This window comes from Pongo abelii, chromosome 2 (genome assembly GCF_028885655.2).
Source record: "Pongo abelii isolate AG06213 chromosome 2, NHGRI_mPonAbe1-v2.0_pri, whole genome shotgun sequence".
Classification (NCBI taxonomy): domain Eukaryota; kingdom Metazoa; phylum Chordata; class Mammalia; order Primates; family Hominidae; genus Pongo; species Pongo abelii.
The window spans coordinates 146,316,133-146,337,625 of NC_085928.1; the positions used below are offsets into that span (position 1 = coordinate 146,316,133).

At 42.7% G+C, this 21,493-nt stretch overlaps 2 protein-coding genes and 1 long non-coding RNA gene across 7 annotated transcripts in view; 2 read left to right on the forward strand and 1 right to left on the reverse strand.

Annotated features, from left to right (window-relative positions):
* Positions 1 to 15,146, forward strand: part of SLC35G2 (solute carrier family 35 member G2) — a 37,133-nt gene extending 21,987 nt beyond the window's left edge. For all 3 annotated transcript variants that reach the window (XM_002814078.4, XM_002814077.3, XM_054552671.2), the window contains exon 2: positions 13,112 to 15,146. In XM_002814078.4, the coding sequence (XP_002814124.3) occupies positions 13,130 to 14,368 (1,239 nt within the window). In that variant the 5' untranslated portion in view covers positions 13,112 to 13,129 and the 3' untranslated portion in view covers positions 14,369 to 15,146. The remainder of the gene's footprint in view (positions 1 to 13,111) is intronic.
* LOC134761029 (uncharacterized) lies at positions 671 to 20,357 on the reverse strand. Its single transcript, XR_010139249.1, has 2 exons — positions 20,230 to 20,357; positions 671 to 1,249 (listed from the first exon to the last, which is right to left on the reverse strand). It is a non-coding gene; the product is annotated as an uncharacterized LOC134761029 (long non-coding RNA).
* A 292-nt stretch (positions 20,358 to 20,649) lies between these two features.
* Positions 20,650 to 21,493, forward strand: part of NCK1 (NCK adaptor protein 1) — a 101,791-nt gene continuing 100,947 nt past the window's right edge. Inside the window, exon 1 of one of the 3 annotated variants that reach the window (XM_009239343.4) lies at positions 20,650 to 20,985. The gene's annotated coding sequence lies outside the window, so the exon portion shown is untranslated. Of the gene's footprint in view, positions 21,020 to 21,064; positions 21,418 to 21,493 lie in introns of those variants that run through there. The other 2 variants (XM_009239344.3, XM_009239345.3) reach the window with 2 other exon arrangements.

Consider the following 21,493-nt stretch of genomic DNA (forward strand, 5'->3'; position numbering starts at 1 on the left):
CCTCAGACTCTCAAAGTAAATTTTTTTCTCAAGAACAACAAGCTCATGGATAGAATGAAGGATTTCATATCCTATTAATTTTTGAGTCAGATATCAGTTCCCTACTGGCCAATAATGTGAATATAAATATCAGAGTCCAGCCGGGCATGGTGGCTCATGCCTGTAATCCCAGCACTTTGGGAGGCCGAGGTGGGTGAATCACCTAAGGTCGGGAATTCGAGACCAGCCTGACTAACGTGGAGAAATGCTATCTCTACTAAAAATATAAAAAAATTAGCCGGGCGTGGTGGCCCATGCCTATAATCTCAGTTACTCAGGAGGCTGAGGCAGGAGAATTGCTTGAAGCCAGGAGGTGGAGGTTGTGGTGAGCCGGCATGGTGCCATTGCACTCCAGCCTGGGCAACAAGAGTGAAACTCCGCCTCAAAAAAAAAAAAAAAAAAATAAATAAATAAATAAATATCAGAGTCCATTCCCAAGGATCCCCAAAATAACATTTTTAGCATAAATATCTAAGAGTCACCATCAGACAGTCATGTCCACAAATTGTGTGGAAAAACCCAGTTTATATTCAATTCAAAGTCTAAAATTATATCCTTTTTACTCTGAAAAATCTAAAATGTGGAAGAGAATCACTTCTGACTAGTATAAACAAAAAGTAATAAGCAATCATTTTAATACAGGATTTAATAAGTTGTCTTAATATTTCTGATAAATATTCAGATGATTACTTTGAAGTATTTTGAAATAGATACTTTCCATATTTCATAAAGCTACTTTTAATATATTAACATTTATTGCTCTTGAGTTCAAAGTATATCTTATTCTAGCCACCAAAACATTTAGAAAATAGAAAAAAACGTAAAAACTAATTTTTTTATCTCTTATATTTCAGACACTTAATACCCTTACCCCATTCACTGAATCCAATTTCATTATTATTTCCTTGTTTTGTCCTTTTGAGTGGTTCGGGATCTGCTTCAAATGACAAAGAGATGTGAGTAATAGGGTTCAACGTCTTTCTTATTTTCAGATTTAAAGCTCTTCAATGATGTAGCTCAAAATGAAAGTTCTTTCAATCCAACAACTTTGCAGAGATGCTGATCCCTCTCCCAGGTGAATCCTGGCCAGGCCTTTCTGACAATCCTGGGATACCCCGGGGCCAGTACAGAGTTCAAGGGCAGACCAGACTGGGGGAGGGGTTCCTGAGGGTCCTGGAACCAGCGTCACCAGCACAGTCAGAATGGCAACCTAGTGGCAAAGATAACTGTGAGAACAATCTCAAAGGTGGGGCCAGGACAGAAATGGTAGAATAAATAGCAGAGCTTGTGATGGTTATTATAGGATGGGACAAAGCTCAAGGAGCAGTTGCAGAATGCAGTTCAGGACCAAGTCATTATTTTTGTTTAATCAACTTTTATTAAATGTGCTCTGGGTGCCAGGAATGCAAATATGAATGAGAGCTCTCTTGCCATCATGGAATTCACAAAGGAGACTGTGACTTGGCATGCTCCCTTTAGATGGTGCCTGGATTTGTTGGAGGAGTGGACATGGCAGCTTAAATGAGCCATCTTGGGCTGTGCACAACCCAGCAATTTCGAGGTGTGCCAGTGTGTCTGTCTAGTATCACTGTGGGAGGATGTAGAGTCATTCTATGATTGTTTCTGACATCTCTGTGGCTCTGAGTCTTCTTACAAGGAGCAGTTTAAAAATCAGAGTTCTGGGCCAGGCACGGTGGCTCATGCCTGTAATCCCAGCACTTTGGGAGGCCAACGTGGGCGGATCAGGAGGTCAGGAGATCAAGACCATCCTGGCTAACACGGTGAAACCCCGTGTCTACTAAAAATACAAAAAATTAGCTGGGCGTAGTGGTGGGCGCCTGTAGTCCCAGCTACTCGGGAGGCTGAGGCAGGAGAATGGCGTGAACCTGGGAGGCGGAACTTGCAGTGAGCTGAGATCGCGCCACTGCACTCCAGGCTGGGTGACAGTGCGAGACTCCATCTCAAAAAAAAAAAAAGAAAAAAAAAATCAGGGTTCTGGCAGGGTGTGGTAGCTCAGGTGTGTAATCCCAGCACTTAGGGAGGCTGAGTCGGGCAGTTCAGTTGAGGCCCAGAGTTTGAGACCAGCTTGGCCAATGTGGCAAAACCCCGTCTCCTAAAAAAAATACAAAAATTAGCCGGGTGTGGTGGCACACACCTATAATCCCAGCTACGTGGGAGGCTGAGGCAGGAGAATCCGTTGAGCCCAGGAGGTGGAGGTTGCAGTGAGCTGAGATTGCTCCATTGCACTCCAGCCTGGGCAACAGAGTGAGACCCTGTTTCAAAAAGGCTGGGCGCAGTGGCTCAAGGCTGTAATCCCAGCACTTTGGGAGGCCAAGGTGGGAGGATCACCTGAGGTCACAAGTTCGAGACCAGCCTGGCCAACATGGCGAAACCCTATCTCTACTTAAAAATACAAAAATTAGCTGGGCATGGTGACGCACCCCTGTAGTTCCAGCTACTGAGGAAGCTGAGGCAGGAGAATCCCTTGAACCCAGGAGGTGGAGGTTGTGGTGAGCTGAGATTGCCCCACTGCACTCTAACCTGGGTGGCAGAGTGGGACTCTGTCTCAAAACAAAACAAAAAAATCAGTGTTCTGAGTGAATTTTACTACTTACCCTTTGCCCTTAGCCTAGCTGAGCCTAGATGAAAGTTTGAGTAGAAGTGATTGGGAGGTGGACAGGCTGTGCAAGTTATAAGAAAACAAATTTGCAGGCCGGGCAGGGAGAGAATCAAGGAGAATTGCTTGAACCCGGGAGGCGGAGGTTGCAGTGAGCCGAGATTTTGCCACTGCACTCCAGCCTGGCGACAGTGAGACTCCGTCTCAAAAAAAAGAAAAAAACAGCCGGGCGCGGTGGCTCACGCCGGTAATCCCAGCACTTTGGGAGGCCAAGGTGGGCGGATCATGAGGTAAGGAGATTGAGACCATCCTGGCTAACACAGTGAAACCCTGTCTCTACTGAAAATACAAAAAATTAGCTGGGTGTGGCGGCACGCGCCTGTACTCCCAGCTACTAGGGAGGCTGAGGCAGGAGAATTGCTTGAACCTGGGAGGCAGAGGTTGCAGTGATTTGAGATTGCGCCACTGTACTCTAGCCTGGGAGACAGAGCGAGACTCCGTCTCAAAAAAAAAAAAAAATTTGTTGACTGGGCGTGGTGGCTCACACATGTAATCCCAGCACTTTGGGAGGCCCAGGCTGACTGATTGCCTGAGGCCGCGAGTTTGAGACCAGCCTGGCCAACATGGCAAAAATCCTGTCTCTACAAAAAATATAAAAATTAGCTGGGCATGGTGGCTAACACCTGTAGTCCCAGCTACTCGTGAGGCTGAGGCACGAATTGCTTGAACCTGGGAGGTGGATGTTGCAGTGAGCGGAGATTGGGCCACTGCACTCCAGCCTGGGCAACAGCAAGACTCTCTGTCTCAAAAAAAAAAAAAAAGAAAACAAGACAAAACATTCCTTCATGTACATTCAATGGAAAAACTTCAAAATTGTTATCTGTTTATTTTCACATATGTGGCATTTCCTGTGATTGTTATGAATCTAACCCTGTATAAGGGTAGTTTGTCATCCCATTTGCCTTTCAGCTTTCAGAGAGCTGAAGTTAGTGCATTCAAAGCCCTTGTTGGCTCCATATTAACTAGCCATTAAAAGTGATATTATGTAATTTTTAATGACATGGAAAATGTTTACAATGTATTGTAAAATGGGGAAGTTATAAAATAGGATATAATGTTTGATACCATTTTTGCAAGAAAAATCTTTCTGGAAGGGTCTGTAGTTGACTCTGAATGGTAGGATTATGAGTGATTTTTATTTTCTTTGCTTTCCCACATTTCTAAATGTTCTATAATGAACACATATTGCTTTTGTAATAGGAATAAACAAAATGTTATTTATTTAGAGATCTGATGGTGGTAAATAAGCTTTTGGGTGAGAAGTTTATTCTGAGCAAGCTTAGATATGGAACCACTGGGAAGTTCCTGATGTGGAATCACTGTGGATTTGCTGATGATGGGACTTACTTGACTGGGCCAAAATGTGAGGCATGCACTGGGAAACTAGCACTTGAAATTCAGCCTGAAGATACTGAAAGACATGTATTTCTAGCAACCTTTAGAATTGATTGAGAATAGTTTAATTCTCTAGTGGTTTAAAGCAGATACAAATTACTTAAGGAACAGCTACAGTTATGCCCTAAAATTTTAATTTTTCTTTTTTTTTTTTGAGACAGAGTCTTGCTCTGTCGCCAGGCTGCAGTCAGTGGCGCGATCGTGGCTCACTGCAATCTCCGCCTCCCAGGTTCAGGCAATTCTCCTGCTTCAGCCTTCCGAGTAGCTGGGACTACAGGCGCGCGCCATCACGTCCAGCTAATTTTTGTATTTTCAGTAGAGACGGGGTTTCACCATATTGGCCAGGATGGTCTTGATCTCTTGACCTTGTGATCCACCCGCCTCAGCCTCCCAAAGTGCTGGGATTACAGGCGTGAGCCACTGCACCCGGCCGTAAAAAAAAAAAATTTTTATGGTTACTTTTATGTGTCCACTTGGTTGGTCAAACATTATTCTGGCTGTTTCTGTGAGAGTGTTTTTGAATGAGATTTACATTTGAAAGGGTGGACTTTGGAGAAAGCAAACTGCCTTCCATAATGTGGGTGGGCAACGTCCAATCAGTTGAAAGCCTGAACAGCACAAAAGACTGACCTCCCCCAAGCAAGAGGGAATTCTTTAGCCGACAGACTTTGGACTTAAACCGCAATATTGGCACTTCTCTGGACTAGCCTGCTACCCACTCTGCAAATTTTGGACATGCCAGCCTCCATAATTGTGTATTACTTTTCTCAACCATAGGAATGAGGTGGTCTCAGGCCTCATATTCTGGGATCTAGCTTGGGAAATAGTTCTTCTTTTGGATAAAAATAGTCATTTTAAGCTTGCCACACTGAATGTGCCCATTGTTCAAGCAGACACCAAACTGTGCATACTTTTAATCCATTTGTATCCACTATTTTTGGTGGAAACATTTGTAGCTAAGCAGGCTAGACTTCTGGTTCTATTTCATATTCTCTCTATTTAGCTGAGTTGCTCTGCACTGCTGAAGTAGACACCTCTGCCTTAGTGGGCACTTCTCCCATGTGAATCCTTGTCAGGAACTGGAGCCATGATACTGGTTTAGAGCACTCGTCTCTGAGGAAGGAGGAAAAGTTGAGTTGGCACTTTGATCAGAACGACTTAGAGCAGATTGTAGAAAGTTACAGTGGCTAAACTACATAGTGGTCTTGCATTGGGAGAGATATCAAAATACTAGAAGTATGAAATCATTAAAAAGACAAACCGATTGTGAAGACGGTTATGTCAAAAGATTCCAAAAATTATCATCCAAAACACTTTCTCTTAAGACAGACAATAATTATTACTCTAGTTGGTGGCCAAGCCAGTACTCAAAATTTCTGAGTCTTAAATTTCTTATCTCTAAAATAAAATTTCCGGCTGGGCATGGTGGCTCACACCTGTAATCCCAGTACTTTGGGAGGCTAAGGCGAGTGAATCACCTGAGGTCAGGAGTTTGAGACAAACCTAGCCAACATGGTGAAACCCCATTTCTACTAAAAATACAAAAATTAGCTGGGCGTGGTGGTGCATGCCTGTAATCCCAGCTACTCTGGAGGCTGAGGGAGGCTGAGGCAGGAGAATCACTTGAACCTGGGAGGTGGAGGTTGCAGTGAGCCAAGATCATGCCACTACATTCTAGCCTGGGCGACAGAGTGAAACTGTCTAAAAATAAATAAATAAATAATAAATAAATAAATAAAATTTCCTAGTTTCCTGGGGCCACGTGAATACTGTTAGTTCCTGCCAAGGAGAGCTGCCTACTAGGCAAGAAGACCAAACAGCAAAAATCTGTGGACTCTAAGTCCCAAAATGTAAGGCTCTCCCACATCAGGGATTTGTGTACTGAGGAGGCCCTCCAGAATTTACCTGAGATAACCTACATTTGGATACTTGCAACCAAGAGAATATTGGTGGCCTATTAGAGTTAGCAGAAGACAACAAGCAAGGAGAGAATTCTAACGTATATCAGAATTAGGAGTTAATTTGAAACACAGAACCAGTAGGGGATTTATTATAAAGAATTGACTTCATTGCACTCCAGCCTGGGCAGCAAGAGTGAAACTCCATCTCAAAAAGAAAAAAAAAATTGGCTTATGTTCTTGTGGGGGCTGGATAAGCAAGTCTGAAGTCTGCAGGCAGTCATTCAGGAAGGGAAGATTTAAAGGCCAGTTGGGGCCGGGAGCAGTGGCTCATGCCTGTAATCCCAGCACTTTGGAAGGCCGAGGCAGATGGATCACTTGAGGTCAGGAGTTCGAGACCAGCCTGGCCAACATGGCGAAACCCCACCTCTACTAAAATACAAAAATTAGCTGGATTTGGTGGTGGCTGTGGCGGGTGCCTGTAATCCCAAGTACTCAGGAGGCTGAGGCAGGAGAATTGCTTGAACCTGGGAGGCAGAGGTTGCAGTGAGCCGGGATTGCATCACTACACTCCAGCCTGGGCGACAGAGCAAGACTCTGTCTCAAAACAAACAAAAACAAAACAAAAGAGAAAGAACTGGTTAGAACCCCATGAGCACAAAATAATGCTTGTTGTCCACAGGCAGTAAAGAAAAAATCATGAACAGGCTAGAACCCCAAGGGCATAAGCTGTTTGGAGTCTCTGAATTTAAGAAAGGCCTAAGCCCTCACCTTTAAAGGGCTCCCCTTATTAAGTCAGGCCTATCTGTTGACCTTATTAAGTCAACAGATTAGGGGCTATTTATTTATCAACACATTTACAGCAAACAAAAGGGACTTTTATCACATCTGCAAAATCTCTTCACAACAGCAACTTAGATAGATTAGTGTTTGATTAAATAAATTGGAAAATGTAGTTCAGCATAGCCAAGTTTATACAATAAAAAGCCATCATAGGCTGGGTGTGGTGGCTCATGCTTATAATCCCAGCACTTTGGGGGGCTGAGGTTGATGGATCACTTGACCCCAGGAGTTTGAGATCAGCCTGGGCAACATGGCGAAAACCCATCTCTACAAAAAATACAAAAATTAGGTAGGTGTGATGGCAGGCATCTGAAGCCCCAGCTACTTAGGAGGCTCAGGTGGGAGGATCACTTGAGCCAGCCATATTCACTGGGTGACAAAGTGAATCTGGGGTGACAAAAAGCCATCATAGTCATAAAAAAGAATGAAATTATGTCCTTTGCAGCAACATGGATAGAGCTAGAGGCTATTATCCTAAGTAAAATAACTCAGAAACATAAAATCAAATACTGCATGTTCTGTCTTATAAAGTGGGAGCTAAACAATTACACATAAAGATGGAAATAATAGACACTGGAGACTCTGAAACGGGGTAGAGTGCATGGGAAGAGAGGGTTAAAAAATTACCTATTGGGTACAATGCTCACTATTTGGGTGATGGATACACCAGAATCCTAAACCTTACCATTACATAATATATACATGTAACGGACCAGGCGCGGTGGCCTGTAATCCCAGCACTTTGGGAGGCCGAGGCAGGCGGATCACCTGAGGTAGGGAGTTCAAGACCAGCCTGACCAACATGGAGAAACCCTGTCTCTACTAAAAATACAAAATTAGCCGGGCGTGGTGGCACATGCCTGTAATCCCAGCTACTCAGGAGGCTGAGGCAGGAGAATTGCTTGAACCCAGGAGGTGGAGGTTGTAGTGAGCCAAGATCATGCCATTACACTCCAGCCTGGGCAACAAGAGTGAAACTCTGTCCCAAAAAAAAAAAAAATTACATATATATATACACACACACACACACACACACACGTAACGAATCTGCACATGTACTCCCTGACCCTAAACAAAATTATGTAATAATTATAATAGTACCTAATTTTTATTGCGTGCTAAATACACCACAAGTTATGCCATTTAATTTATATATATTTTATCATTATACTTTGTAATAATCATAGGTAATAAGTATTATTATCTTTTATACATGTAGAAACTAAACTTTATGAAAACAAAATCATGTACCCAAAGTCATGATTAATAAGTAAAGTTGAACCCAACTTTTTTTTTTTTACTTTAAATCCTGTGCTTTTATTTATTTTTATTTTTTATTTTTGAGACAAGTTCTCTGTCTCCCAGGCTGAAGTGCAGTGGTGCGATCTTGGCTCACTGCAACCTCCACCTCCTGGGTTCAAGTGATTCTGGTGTCTTAGCCTCCCAAGTAGCTGGGACTACAGGGATGTGCCATCACGCCCAACTAATTTTCTGTATTTTTAGTAGAGACGAGGTTTCCCCATGTTGGCCAGGCTGGTCTCAAACCCCTGATCTCAAGTGATACGCCCGCCTCAGCCTCCCAAAGTGCTGGAATTACAGGCATGAGCTACTGCACCTGGCCCATTGTTAGTTTTTAAAAATACAGGATTTAGGCTGGGCATGGTGGCTCATGCCTGTGATCCCAGCACTTTGGGAGGCCGAGGTGGGCGGATCACTTGAGGTCAGGGGTTTGAGACCAGCCTGACCAACATAGTGAAACCCCATCTCTACCAAAAAAATACAAAAATTAGCCAGGCGTAGTGGCACATGCCTATAATCCCAGCTACTGTGGAGGCTGAGGCAGGAGAATCTCTTGAAGCCGGGAGGTGGAGGTTGCAGTGAGCTGAGATCGTGCCACTGCACTCCAGCCTGGGAGACAGAGCGAGACTCCATCTCAAAAATAAATAACTAAAAACAAACAAAAGCTAACCATGGAAAATGATATTGATGGATCCAAGTGATACAGTTTGTTCCAACATATGGAGAGATTGGATCCTTCTAAATTCTTCGTACTGCTCATGACCAGTTGCCATACACCGCAGAATGTCAATTGCCTACCTACTAGGTAAACTTCACATCGGTCGACTTACCCTTCCTGTCCCTCCTGATAATGCACTCATGGTTTATGGGTTGTTTTAGTAGTATGTGGTGAACTATAAACTGTTACAATGGGAGGAGTTTTTTTTTTTAAACCTCTTAAAAGTTGATGTATATATATCCTTACCACTAAGCATATCTTTTCAATTAGGCATGTGGCAATTCCTTTCTTGATGTTTTTAGGGAAAATGAGCCAAATAATATTTTTAAAAATGTATAAATCAAGCTAGTTTCTATCCTTTCTTCTATTAAACTCAGGATCACACAAGTAGGCATGAATGTGCACAAATATTTATGCCTTGCATTGTTCTGAGAATTAGTAATATCTTGAAAGCATGATATAACTTTGTATCCAAAAATATAACATACAAAGTTGTTGAATTAAAAAAAAATAATAATGCAGTTGGGCGTGGTGGCGCACGCCTGTAATCCCAGCATTTTGAGAGGCTGAGGCGTGCTTATTGCTTGAACCCAGGAGTTTGAGACCATCGTGGGCAACATGGCAAAACCTGTCTCTACAGAAAGTGTAAAAAACAGCCAGGAGGGGTGGTGTACAAGTGTCTTAGCTGAGGCTGAGGTGGGAGGATTGCTTGAGCCCTGGAGGTCGAGGCTGCAGTGAGCAGTGATCACGCCACTGCACTCCAGTCTGGGCAATGGAGTGAGACCCTGTCTCAAAATAATTATTATTTGACATATCAAATTTGGGCACAGTGACTAGAAACAAAATTCCACTGAGTTGAGACAGCTAGGTTACAAAATTATTAGATTACAAAATATTAGGTTAGAAGTACTACTGCAGATGTTTAAACAAGGAAGAAAAACATACAAGTGGCTAGAGGTCAGGAAAGGCCTGTCTCTAAAAGACAGAATTTGTACTTGGCCTTTAAAGATGAACAGTGTTGGCCGGACGCGGTGGCTCACGCCTGTAATCCCAGCACTTTGGGAGGCTGAGGTGGGCAGATCACAAGGTCAGGAGATCGAGACCATCCTGGCTAACACGGTGAAACCCTTTCTCCACTAAAAATACAAAAAATTAGCCGGGCGTGTTGGCGGGAGCCTGTAGTCCCAGCTACTCGGGAGGCTGAGGCAGAAGAATGGCGTGAACCCGGGAGGTGGAGCTTGCAGTGAGCCGAGATGGTGCCACTGCACTCCAGCCTGGGCAAAGAGTGAGACTCTGTCTCAAAAAAAAAAAAAAAAAAAAAAAAGATAAGCAGTGTTTACAAAGTTGGAGCAGAAGGGAAACGGGTGAGAATAAAAGCTTAGGGTACATATGGAGAATGAGGACAGGAAAGACACTGAACTGACTGCTCAGAGCGAAGTAGGTGTGTTGAAGACCTAAGTACTGAGAGGAGCTAGATTAGCCAGGGTATTGAGAGCCTGGCAGAGGAGTTGAAATTTGATAAGGTAGAGATTAGGAAATCACTGTAGGTTCTTGAATGGGGAAAGCTTGAGAAAAGTTTTTCTTTTTGTTTTGAGTCTTTTAAAGGCAGATCAATGTGACAGCGGGATAATATAAATTTTAGAGAGGGACTGGGATTCAAGGGAGGCTAGTTAGGATGCTGTTGCAATATTCTAGATAGGAATTCACAATAACCCAAACCACAATTATAAAAGTTACATAGAATTGGAGGAGAAAGGGAAAAACTGAGGAATATTTCAAAGACAAAAACAGTAAGATTAGTGACCAAATGCAAGTAAGATGGCAGAAAAGATAATTCACACTATTCCCTGATTTCTAGCTTGGGGAACTGGAAAAATTGTGGTATCACAGACATAAACGAGGACATTAGGAAAAAAATCTATTTGGGAGAACAAGACTATTCAGTTTGGGATTGTTGAAGCTATGATTTGACATGTCCTGGCAAAACTTGGAAATAAAGAACAGTCAGATTAGCCTGATAGTGGTGTGCAGGAAGAAGGACTGCAAATGGGACATCCAGGCTAGAAAACAGAAGGGTTTGGAGGCACAGGTGATATTTTTTTCATGACTTCTTCCAGCTGAAGGTGGTGCCTTTTAGAAAAGAAAGGAGTAAATAGGAATAGAACAGTTAGCTCCCCAGATGGTGTCAAAGAACAAAATGAGATTTTATTTCTGGGCCATTGTTTAAGATCCTGGAACTGATGAGTTTTTGGCAAGAAATCGGGGAGTCACGAGGAAGAAAAAAAAATATTTTTTTTCTTTTTTTTTTTTGAGATGGAGTCTTGCTCTGTTGCCGATGCTGGAGTGCAGTGGCACAATCTCGGCTCACTGCAACCTCCGTCTCCTGGGTTCAAGCAATTCTCCTACCTCAGCCTCCTGAGTAGCTGGGATTACAGGCACCTGCCACCAAGCCCAGCTGATTTTTGCATTTTTAGTAGAGACAGGGTTTTACCATGTTGGCCAGGCAGGTCTCGAACTCCTGACCTCAGGTGATCCGCCTACCTCGGCCTCCCAAAGTGCTGGGATTACAGGCGTTAGCCAGTGTGCCTGGCCTCTTTTTTGTTTTTTAAGTGGGAGGAGAGGATCATTGGGAAGGAAATAGGAAATTGTTGAAAGGAAGGAAAGAAAGAACCAAGTGAGAAAATAAAGGTCTAAAAGAAATAATAATATTGTAGAAGATACCCAATGTTTCATAAAGTTGTTGTAGGTAAAAGGAAGCCAGATTTATTGCTAACATTTATTGAGAGTTTACTATATGCCAGCACTGTGGCAAACTGTTTATATCCATTATTTTATTTAATTCTTACAGTAAGTTCAACTTTTTTTCCCACTTCACATTATATAGTGGACATCGTTTTTGTTTTGTTTTGTTTTGTTTTGAGACAGAGTCTCACTCTGTCACCCAGGCTGGAGTGCAGTAGCACAATCTTGGCTCACTGCAACCTCTGCTTCCTGGATTCAAGTGATTCTCATGCCTCAGCCTCCCGAGTAGCTGGAATTACAGACACATACCACCAGGTCCGGCTAAATTTTGTATTTTTAGTAGAGATGGCATTTCACCATGTTGGCCAGGCTGGCCAACTCCTCTCAAACTTCTGGCCTCAAGTGATCCGCCTGCCTCAGCCTCCCAAAATGCTGGGACTACAGGTGTGAGCCACCGTGCCTACATAATCATTTTTACTAGATAGATAGCATAGTATTCCATTGTATGAACATTCATTATAGTAAGCTACAATGAACTCTCCTGTATGTACATTTTCCCCACATTTTTTGGTATATTCTTTTTCTTAAGTAACAGATAAACATTTTAATTCTATTTTTTTGGATAATATCACAATTCAAAAATAAAAATGTAAAAAAATAAATAACAAAAAGGTTTTCTTCCATTCTTGTTCCTCCTGTCACCTGAACCACCATTAGTTTTCTTGGTATCTTTATATAATTTCTTTGTTATGTAAGCAAATATAAATACGTATTCTTACTCCCCCCCTTTTTTATTCAGAATGTAAAAAGCATCTTGTGATCATCTCTTTAGCATAAAATCTTAAAAGTGGTATTGCTGAGTATAGTTAAAATCTTAATACATATGGTCCAACTGCTCATGAGAGAGGTTGTACAATTTAACCTTTCTACCAACAATGCATGAGTGTTACTAAATTCATGTTATTTATGTTCTAATTTCAGTGTATTTTTATATCTCAAAACTTATAGGGAGTGCAGAATAAATGTTTAAAAATCACTATAATTTATAAGGTGAATTCTGGTATTATACAGAATTGATTATACAAAATACTTTGGACTTACTAATAATTTATAACAGGCAAATGGACCCAATGAGAAGGAAAGGTTTGACCTAAGTTATTATTTGTCTTTCTATGTTTTGCTTGTTGGATAGGTGGAGAAACAGGTAGGAATGAAAAGATGGAAAAATCCGTTTGTGGTATAAAGATAGAAAATAGAGCTGAATGAAACAAGTAAGCAAAGAGAAATGGGGACAGACTTCAGATGAGAGTGAAAAAAGGGTAAACAATTCCAGTAGGTACCATATATCTGATAAGGCATATTGCCAGATCATCTCTAATTTCTTTTTTTTCTGGACTACTGTTACAGCCTCTACTTTCTACCATTGAATTGATGCATATGATTATAATATAAATTTTCAATGAAATGAATGTCTTTTTGTCATTTTTTTTCTTTAAATAGAATTGATTATCTGAAGAAATGGATACTTCTCCCTCCAAAAAATATCCAGTTAAAAAACGGGTGAAAATACATCCCAACACAGTGATGGTGAAATATACTTCTCATTATCCCCAGCCTGGCGATGATGGATATGAAGAAATCAATGAAGACTATGGAAATTTTATGGAAGAAAATCCAAAGAAAGGTCTGCTGAGTGAAATGAAAAAAAAAGGAAGAGCTTTCTTTGGAACCATGAATACCCTACCTCCACCAACAGAAGACCCAATGATCAATGAGATTGGACAATTCCAGAGCTTTGCAGAAAAAAACATTTTTCAATCCCGAAAAATGTGGATAGTGCTGTTTGGATCTGCTTTGGCTCATGGATGTGTAGCTCTTATCACTAGGCTTGTTTCTGATCGGTCTAAAGTTCCATCTCTAGAACTGATTTTTATCCGTTCTGTTTTGCAGGTCTTATCTGTGCTAGTTGTGTGTTACTATCAGGAGGCCCCCTTTGGACCCAGTGGATACAGATTACAACTCTTCTTTTATGGTGTATGCAATGTCATTTCTATCACTTGTGCTTATACATCATTTTCAATAGTTCCTCCCAGCAATGGGACCACTATGTGGAGAGCCACAACTACAGTCTTCAGTGCCATTTTGGCTTTTTTACTTGTAGATGAGAAAATGGCTTATGTTGACATGGCTACAGTTGTTTGCAGCATCTTAGGTGTTTGTCTTGTCATGATCCCAAACATTGTTGATGAAGACAATTCTTTGTTAAATGCCTGGAAAGAAGCCTTTGGGTACACCATGACTGTGATGGCTGGACTGACCACTGCTCTCTCAATGATAGTATACAGATCCATCAAGGAGAAGATCAGCATGTGGACTGCACTGTTTACCTTTGGTTGGACTGGGACAATTTGGGGAATATCTACTATGTTCATTCTTCAAGAACCCATCATCCCATTAGATGGAGAAACCTGGAGTTATCTCATTGCTATATGTGTCTGTTCTACTGCAGCATTCTTAGGAGTTTATTATGCCTTGGACAAATTCCATCCAGCTTTGGTTAGCACAGTACAACATTTGGAGATTGTGGTAGCTATGGTCTTGCAGCTTGTCGTGCTGCACATATTTCCTAGCATCTATGATGTTTTTGGAGGGGTAATCATTATGATTAGTGTTTTTGTCCTTGCTGGCTATAAACTTTACTGGAGGAATTTAAGAAGGCAGGACTACCAGGAAATACTAGACTCTCCCATTAAATGAATACCTGATTATTATTATCTCATTAATGTTCAGTTATTAATATGTATACTGCCATTTTAATGTTTACCTATGAATGTCTTTTGTGTTATATAATTAACAGAGTGCTATATAATATATACAAATGCAGAAAATTTATTCTAGTCTAATATATTCAAATACAAATATTAAATATATGAAATATGTTATGAATCTGGTATCTTTATTGGTATTTATGGGTGTCTTTCCAGGTAAATTGTAGTAGAAGGAGAATGTTAACTGCTATTATTAAATAATAGAAGACTCAAAGAAATGACCCCTTTCAGATGGAACTGAAGTTCAAAAATTAGAAATGTTCTACAAATGTTCAACAAAACTCCTTCATTTGTGAAAAATACATTATAAGGTGAAATGCTGAACACCAAACCCTGTTTTGTCATCTACTTGCATTAGAAAACTAGAAGTCATAGGGCTGGGTAAAGGAGCCTGAGTTGAGGCAAGAAAAGAGGAAACAAGGGAAAATAAGTGGTTTTTTAATGACAATGGGTGGCTGTCCAAAGTTAGAACAGGAAATTGGTCTTCTCCTTATTATGACCACATTAGGCGATACATAGGAGATAGAAATAGGGAGAAGTGTGGATTCTTGCCAGTCCTACCGAGTCCATGCCATTTTGTCCCTGATGTTTGGAGACTTAACGTTGGGGTAGGGTCTGCTTATCCTCAGTTATGTAGATTTCTTCCAAGGCTGCCCTTGTTTATGATTTTGTGGCTAGTGTATGTGTGAGCTGCAGTAAAGGTACTCCTTACTCCTGAAAAAGGCACCAACAGTAATCATAATATAGCAGAAAATTGACATGGTATCCTGAGATTCTTTTCAAAAAGGTCTAAAAGTCTGTAAAAGCATATATGATGGCATTAAGTCTAACTTTGGCCATTCTTACCAATTTAGCACAAATACATGATATGGTACTGGTTATTAAACTATTGTCTCAGGTCCACATTCCCCCTTCTATACATTTCTCTGTAATGCTGTGGTTCAAACCCTGCAAACTACATTTTTTCTGTGTCAGCTGGTGTCTCACTAGGTTCCATCAATAAAGGGCATTAGAGGGAGACTGGAAGGCAGAAGGGAAGAAGGGACTTCCTCCTTTCCATTTGTTTGCAGTTTCTGTCACTGTTGTCCCAGCAACAAGCAAGAGCCCTTTGCTCCAGCAGCAGCAATTGATTTCAGCCTTGAGCTTCTTTTGACATCCTCCCCACCCACAACTAGCCTCATCATATCCTTCCCTGAAGTAGTAGGATCAGCCAGACAGTATCCTCTCAGGGGTCTGAGCAATACTCAGCCAGGTCATTTGTCTGAGTTTCTGAGACCTGATAATCCACCTTGATTCCCCATTTTCGCTAGATCTATCATTGACAGCTGCTCCCTGCAGTTATCACCTCTGGGTAACCTCAGTGTTCCCTTTTTGCTTTTTCAGTCAATGAAAACTCAATACAAAATCCTCTCTGTAGTAACATCTAATTTCTGATTTCCTGACTAACATGTCTCTAAACCTTCCCCAAAAGAAACTACAGCCATCAGCAGGGTACTGTGCTTTGGGAAAATGTCAACATTTAGATTTTTTCAGGGACTACTAGACAGTGGCTCTCAATAGAAATTATACAAACTGAAAAAAGAATGAACAGAGCCTGAATGACCTGTACTAAGTACTGAGAAGTCTAGCATGAGTGTAATTGTAGTCCCAGAAGAAGAGGAGAAACAGAATGGGACAGAAAAAAAAAATTGAAGAAATACTGGACAAAAGTCTTCCAAATTTGATTAAAAAAAAAAAAAAGAAAATGAGAAACCAGCAGCCCACAGATCCAGGGAATGAAATGAACCCCAAGCAGGATAAATACGAAACCAAAACCAAAACAAACATCACAGTGTAATGAAACATCACAGTGTAACTTTTGATAAATATAATGAAAATCTTTTAAGCATTCATAGAAAAAGACACCTAGAAACATCAGTGTTAACTTTTGATAAATATAAACAAAATCTTAAAAGCATTCATAGAACAAGGCACAAGACATACAAGAAAACAATGATAAGAATTACAACTAGTTTCTCACAGATATAATGGAGGCTGGAAAACGAGAATGACATCTTTAAAGTGCTGAAAACAAAAACAAAAACCCTTTGAATGGCTTCTCATTGCCTATAGGATAAACTCTAAGGTGCTTGACTTCCATAACCTGGTTATTGATTATATTTCTAGCTATCTTCTGCTCTAGCAATATTCTACTATCGTTTAACCTTTTTATTATGCAGGCTCCTCTATGTGGACAGCTTTTTTCTAGTTAATTGCCTGACTAACCTGGCCACACAACTCCTTTCCCCTGTGGCTTAATGTCCTCCTTGCACTGGACTGTCTATAACAATTTCTAACTATAAGCTATCAGGTTTCTGGGAAAGGTCTTGCCATGGAGGCTCATTTTTCCCTTTCTTGTGTTCCCAAATTCTTTTATTTGGGATTAATAAAGTAAGCCACCTGCGTGTTTTTAATCGTAGACAGATTAGCTCCCCAAAGCCAAAGCTCCACGTGTAGTCCCTAGGTAAGTTTTGTTTTTGTTTTGAGATGTGGTGTGATCATAGCTCATTGCAGCCTCAAATTCCTGGGCTCAAGCCATCCTCCCACCTCAGCCTCCAGAGTGGCTGGGACTACAGGCACATGCCACTATGCCCAGCTGATTAAAAAAAAATTTGTTTTGTAGAGACAGGGTCTAGCTCTGTTGCCAGGGCTAATCATAAGTTTTGACTTACATTTTCTTGTTGCCTGATTCTGGTTAGTCCCTGATCCACTCAGCACTAATTAGCAAGGATGATTCCTGTTTTTGGTCTGAGTTCCCCTGACAGAGAGGAAGCAGCAGCCATGTGCATGTTTATATTTGGAAGTTGGGGAGACAGACTGTGTGAAAGGAAGTCTCTGGGACAGCTCCCACCCCATTAAAACATGTACTGCATCCCTTCTAAGTGCAATTACATACATGCCTTTCTGCCTATCTGCCCTTCCAGTCTATGCTTTCCTTTTTCATTGCTGTTTCCTTATTTTTCTTCTTTGACTCCTCTTTTGCATATATTTTTGGAGGTTTCTTAAATTTTTTTAAAGAGTTCCTGGTAAGAATGAGTGATGAGAAAGATTAAAGAAGGAAAATTAAGAGGATAAACTAGCTGGGTGCTGTGGCTCATGCCTGTAATCCCAACACTTTGGGAGGCTGAGGTGGGTGGATCACCTATGTCAGGGGTTTGAGACAAGCCTGGCCAACATTGTGAAACCCCGTCTCTACTAAAAATACAAAAAATTAGCCAGGTGTGGTGGTGTGTGCCTGTAGTCCCAGCAACTTGGGAGGCTGAGGCAGGAGAATTGCTTGAACCCGGGAGATGGAGGTTGCAATGAGCTGAGGTGGTGCCACTGCACTCCAGCCTGGGCAAAAAAGCGAGACTCCATCTCAAAAAAAAAAAAACAAAACAAAAGGAAAACCTAAATGTATGACTTCGGCATATTTTTTTCTGGGTTAATTTTCCCCACTTAAGGGGGTGGTAAGCTACATGAAGGCAAAAACTATTTCTGTATTTTACCTGTTGTATTTGTATTCACACCTTCTGCCTCCATTGTATGTTAAATATGTAATTAGAATTAAAATTGAGTCAGGCTGTGCTAACAGTTTGATGGGTGATTTTGCAGCAATAGTTTTAACTCTGGACAACAGTTTCTTCAAAAATGAATATAATATCTCAGTCTGTAAACTTTATAAAATGTATCAACAAATAAAACCATTGTATTAGCTTGGGCTGCCATAATATAATACTAGATTGGGTGGCTTACACAACAGAGGTTTATTTTTTCAAAGTTATGTAGGTTGGGAGGTCCAAAAGAGGGTGCCAGCGTGGTCAGTTTTGGGTGAGGGCTCTCTCCCTGGCTTGCAGATGTCTGTCTGCTTGCTGTGTTTTCAAACGGAGAGAAATCTCTGGTGCCACTTTCTATAAAGACATTAATCTTATGGGATTAAAGCCCCACCCTTATGACCTAATTTAATTTTTATTACCTCCCTAAAGGCCTAGCTCCAACTAGAGATGGTCCCTGACTTAAGATTTTTTTGACTTTATGATGGTCCAAAAGCCATATGCAATCTAGAATCTGTACTTTGAGTACCCATAAAACCATCCAGTTTTTCATTCAGTATTTAGATTACATGAAATACTCAATACTTTATTAAAAAATAAGCTTTGTATTAGATGATTTTGCCTAACTGAAGGCTAAATGTAAGTATTCTGAGCACGTTTTAGGTAGGCTACGCTAAGCTATGATGTTCAGTAGGTTAGAAGCATTAAATGCATTTTTGACTTACGATCTTTTCAACTTAAGGTATTTTCAATTTATGGTGGGTTTATTGGAACATAACCCCTTTGTAAGTTAAGGAACATTTATATAGACACATTAGGAGTGAGGGCTTCAGTATGAATTTTTGGGGGGGGACGCAATTCAGTCCATACCAGTCATGATAAAATATGCAAAGTTATTTAAACCCTTAGAATAAACTCAAAATTCACCGCCATTATTCACTTTGGATGCTAATAACACAATGTAGACACAGAGTAGCTGTTGCCCAGTTTCATGGTCTACTTGTCCCAGCCAACCTGAGGATAGTACAGCATAAATAGGTAAATTTGTGCTTGACCTTGTGATCCTACATATGGCAGGCTGTCTTAGTCCCTTTAGTGTTGCTAGAAAGGAATACCCAAAGCTGGATAATTTATAAATAGAAAAGGTTTTATTCGGCTTATGGTTCTGATGTCTGGAAAAGTTCAAGACTGAGCATCTGCATCTGATGGGAGCCTAAGACTGCTTCTACTCATGCCAGAAGGCAAAGGAGAGCTGGTGTGTGCAGAGATTACATGGCCAGACAGGACGCAAAAGAAGAAAGGAAGTGCGACGGTTCTTTGTAACCAGCTCTGGTGGAAATAAAGAGAACTCATTTACCCCCACCCCAGGGAGGACATTAATCTATTCAGGAAGGAACCACCTCCATGACTCAACACTGCCCATTAGTTCCTACCTCCAACATTGGGGATCAAATTTCAACAGGAGGTTTAGGGGAACAAACATCTAAATTACAGCACAGGCCAACCACATGCATGCATTACCAATCAAGTAAATAATTTTGAAGTTAAATGCAGAAAACTGCAAATTTTTGAGGCTGATATCCAGGGCCAGGATTAAAATAAAATGTATTAATGCCTTAAACAGTATTTACTGACCATCTACCCTACTGCAAGGCCCTAGGGAGAAACTGAACAGACATGGTTCCTGATTCAACGGAGTTTACAATCTAGGTAGGGATACAGGCAAACCATTTCAATAGCTCGGATGGAGAAAATACCTGTGCTCCAAGGAAGGTACCTAACTCAGCAAGCTTCCCTGAGGAGCGACCCTAAACTGTGCCACAAAGATGGTTAAGAAGAGATGAGGCGGCTGGGCGTGGTGGCTCACGCCTGTAATCCCAGCACTTTGGGAGGCCGAGGCTGGCGGATCACGAGGTCAAGAGATCGAGACCATCCTGGCCAACATGGTGAAACCCCGTCTCTACTAAAAATACAAAAAAATTAGCTGGGCGTGGTGGTACATGCCTGTAATCCCAGCTACTCGGGAGGCTGAGGCAGGAGAATCGCTTGAACCCGGAGGCGGAGGTTGCAGTGAGCCGAGATATCGCGCCACTGCACTCCACCCTGGCGACAGAGCGAAACTCGTCTCAAAAAAAAAAAAAAGAGGCAGGTTACGGCGCGGGGGCGGGGGGGCGGGGAAGGGGGCCTGCAACACCGGCGAGGGGAAGAACCAACTTACTGATGCCTCAGCCAGTGGCTGCAGCCCTAAGAATGGGCAGACCTGGCTCCGAAGGTCCTCTTCATAACACTACTGCCGCCAAGAATGTAAGCTGCCAAAGCACGAGGACACTTTTAGAGGGCCCTCAGACTCAGCTTCTTTTGGTCTGTGCCTCAAATTAAGCACATGTCTTACATTTCTCCCACGTCCCAATTTTCAGGTCTGCTTTTCTTTGTTTTTCTTTGTCGCTCCCCGCTCCTAAGAACCTTCGGCTGGGAAGACATTCTTCAGGTGCAGAAACCAGGGGGAAGCTCCCAGAGCAGTGGGGGCTGAACTCAGGACACAGTCATTTTTGCTGTTGAGTTTCTCCTGCGGCGCTGAGGAGGAAGGCTCAAAGTAACCAGCCAGAGCAGCCGCAGAGGGAAAAGCGAAGACAGTTCTAGTCGGGCCCAGCGCTTCTCACCGTCTAGCTCTCTACTCTCCGCCGCGCAGCCTGCGCAGCCTCTGCTCCCTCCACTTCACGCACGGCGCTTGATTGACAAGTGGGCCCGCCCAATCCCAGTGCGGCAGAGACCGCTGTCGCGTCAGGGACCGGGGAAGGGGGCGACTGAACCTATCAGATTGGGTCGAGAGTGGGTTTCCTGCCCGCGCGGATCCGCTTGCCCACCGCGCGTGCCCCGCCTCTCTCCCGAGAGCTACGCGGCGGCGGCGGAGCGCAGGCCTCGTGCAGTTACTGCCATCACGGCGGCCGCGGTGGCGTCCTGGAGCCCTTCTCAGGTGAGCTGGAGCTGCCCGGCTCGGCAGCGGGAAGGTGAGACGGCCTTGTTGGCAGGCAGACACACACACACCCCCCTTCAGTCCGCTGTGCGTCCACACAGCCTGTTACTCGCTGCGTCGCTTCCTCTTCCCCCGCTGAGTTAGCCCCGGGGGCGCCGTCTGCAGGCTCGGAGCTGAGCCGGAGGGGGCGCGGAGGCTGCTCAGAGGGTCCAGACTTCTGCACCGGGATTCCGCGAGACCCTCGGGCCGTTGCCCCAGGGAGCGTGACCCCGCGGCCTCCTTGTCAGCCCCGGGAGCGCTGTGTCGGGCTGAGAGCCCGGGCGGCCGCCCGTGCGAGGCTGGGAGGTCGAGTGTGCGGCGCGCTGGTTGACTTGTCTGTTTTCTGCTGAAAAAGTCTTTTTGCCAGCTGTGGCGTTATCCGAGGCCGGGAAGGTAGGGACGTGGTAGGAGGAAGGGCGCTCTCACCTCCAGCCCGAGAGTAGGGGAGGCGGCAGCCTGCGCGGTGGTG